At 30.6% G+C, this 2560-nt stretch overlaps 1 protein-coding gene across 1 annotated transcript; it reads right to left on the bottom strand.

Moving 5' to 3' along the window:
* Positions 1–341: 341 nt before the first annotated feature.
* Positions 342–1802, bottom strand: cp14 (cuticular protein 14). Its single transcript, NM_001162783.2, has 2 exons — positions 1710–1802; positions 342–1211 (listed from the first exon to the last, which is right to left on the bottom strand). Exons 1-2 carry the CDS (start codon positions 1719–1721, stop codon positions 816–818), a joined length of 408 nt encoding a protein of 135 aa, NP_001156255.1. The 5' UTR covers positions 1722–1802; the 3' UTR covers positions 342–815.
* Positions 1803–2560: the final 758 nt, after the last annotated feature.

Below are 2560 nucleotides of genomic sequence, written 5' to 3'. Positions count from 1 at the left end.
TATAAATATCAATAAAGTTTTATCTATTGGGCCAAAAAGTGTAAACATTTAATACAAGGCTCCTAATATATTGTTACAATATCAGTTGAAAAATATTAAAAATACATAAGCACAATTTTTTTTTATAAGCATTTGAAGTTGAAATTTTGACAAAATTTATCAAATTTAAAATTGAATAATTATTTTGTAGTTAAAAAATTATAAAATGTTCAACATTTATATCTAAGGATTGAAAATTTAAAACAAGATTCCACGTAAATATTTAACTCTGTTACCAAAAATTCTATGAAATACATTATATAATATAATATTATACATAGGCATTTAACAAGAACATACAGTGTCAAACTCAAAAAATGTTATTCGTATAAGCAATTTCTCAAAAATTATAATCTGTAAAACAATATCATGTACAAATACATTTTTAAAACAAAATTATACAATTATAGATGTTCAATAGTTGATATTAAAGAAAAACCTACAGGTGAAATGTATTCCTACACACTTCCAAACAAAAAGGTACTTTCGGTTGAATTTACAATCGGCCGTAGCGTCTCATTCATCAGTATGAGTGAAAGTGTGAAACTGTGAAGACGGTTACGTGCTATAGATTGGCTCTTGGTAAGCTGGTGGCGTTGGAGTGATGGTGGTAGATATATTCCGTGATATTATAAAATAGTACTGGACGACGGTTTATTAAAGAAAAAACATATATATATATATATTACAAAAGATTATGATGAAAGTATTATACACGAAATGATGATGTCTGGGCGACGACGAGATGACGATGTGCAGCAGCCGGTGCCATCACATCAGTATTGGTACGGTTTGTACGAATGATGGATTGGCTCATGGTAGCTGGTGGCGAGAGGTGCTTCGTAATGGTGGTGAGCGGGAGCTTCGATTTTCTTCACCTCAGCGTTGAAACCGTGTTCGTGGTCGGCGGTGTAAGTGACCACCCTGGTGGAACCGTCGGCTTCCAGGAGGCTGTAAGAGCCTTTGACGTTTCCGTGTCCGTCGTTTAGCTCGTGATGGCTCTTGATGTCGTGGGTGTGCGGGTCGTTGACGGCGTACTCGAAGTGGTATGGTGTGGGTGCGTGGGCGTAGTGGCCGTCGTCGTAGTGGTTTGTCTCGAATCCGTTATGCGAGATGACCGATGTTGGGTAGGCGAGTGCCAGGTGCCCGAACAGAGCAGCGAACACGATCAACTGCAAACAAAATGTTTTATCGTAATCGTTTCAGAAGTTTCGTATACTGTGCAATAGACGGTGATCTGGTCTGCGGGAACCGATATTCATATTATTATCTTAATATATTTTTATTGGCGATATCTTAAGCAATCAGTCCGCGGGTAACATAACATGGACTAGGTACTCAAATTATTTTTATGGTGGTAACAGATTTCGCTTAATATTTTATTTTATAATTAATATTGAATGTTCAAACCAAAAGAATAGTGCACAATATTCTGATGATATTATTATATGAACGAAAGCGTGGATTGCATAATACCTACATATTATTATATTAAACTAAAATAATAAATAGCATATATTTTTGGAATTGTAAAATTTACTGTTGACGTCGACAGTGATTATTTTCCAGTTATATTACATGTTATCTAGTAAACAATTAACTAAAATCAAGATGTTTATTGTATTTTTCTAAAAAATAAAAATAGTTTTTATTAAATCATAAAATCTTACCTTAGCAGCCATTTTAAAAATATTGGTGAATATAGACTTTAATGTAGTATACTATGAAGCATGTGTTTTCATACGTAATGAAAAGAGGACTGATGAATATTTGAAATTTGTTTGAGGTATTTATACCTACTTTTTGTAGGCCCCTACCATAGTTATTAGGTAGGTACTATTATTATTTACCTATAGTAAAATTACCTAAGATGGACTAAGATTGGACCAGTTACATCAGCTAATTAAAAATAACAACAGATACTCATCTTTCTATTTATGTTACATATAATATGAGTTATTTCGTATGCTGTAATTGAATATAGGTACAACGTTAGTCCGTGAATTCACTAATAAAAAGTATTATTTATTAATAAAACAATTTTAAACAAAAATGTCACAAGAAATATTTAGAGCGTTTAATTCAAATGAATAATATTTGAACATTTACATTTCTAACGATTTATTATAAAATATACGATAACAAAGACGTACAAGTAATTTGATAACATAATATATTACTGTAATAGATTCCGACTCTTACATAATTGAATTACCTACCTATTTAGTTCATATTACAGAATAGCCTAATTTTTTGACCACTTTTTTTTTGTACAATCGTATTACCTATACTACACTCATTATAGTAGGTATGTTATTAATGAAATTGTCATGTTATTAAATATATTTAAATAAATAAAATGCACCTATTATTACACTATATATCATACCTATTATTATTATTATTATAGCCATAATAATATATGCTGGATTTTAACATAAATGAAACAAAACCCAACAGGTTTATAATGAAGTTTAAATGAAAGTTATTTTTCTTTTATAAAAGAAGAATACTATTTTTA

This window comes from Acyrthosiphon pisum, chromosome A1, assembly GCF_005508785.2.
Source record: "Acyrthosiphon pisum isolate AL4f chromosome A1, pea_aphid_22Mar2018_4r6ur, whole genome shotgun sequence".
Taxonomy (NCBI): domain Eukaryota; kingdom Metazoa; phylum Arthropoda; class Insecta; order Hemiptera; family Aphididae; genus Acyrthosiphon; species Acyrthosiphon pisum.
This window is presented reverse-complemented; position numbering and strand designations above follow the sequence as displayed.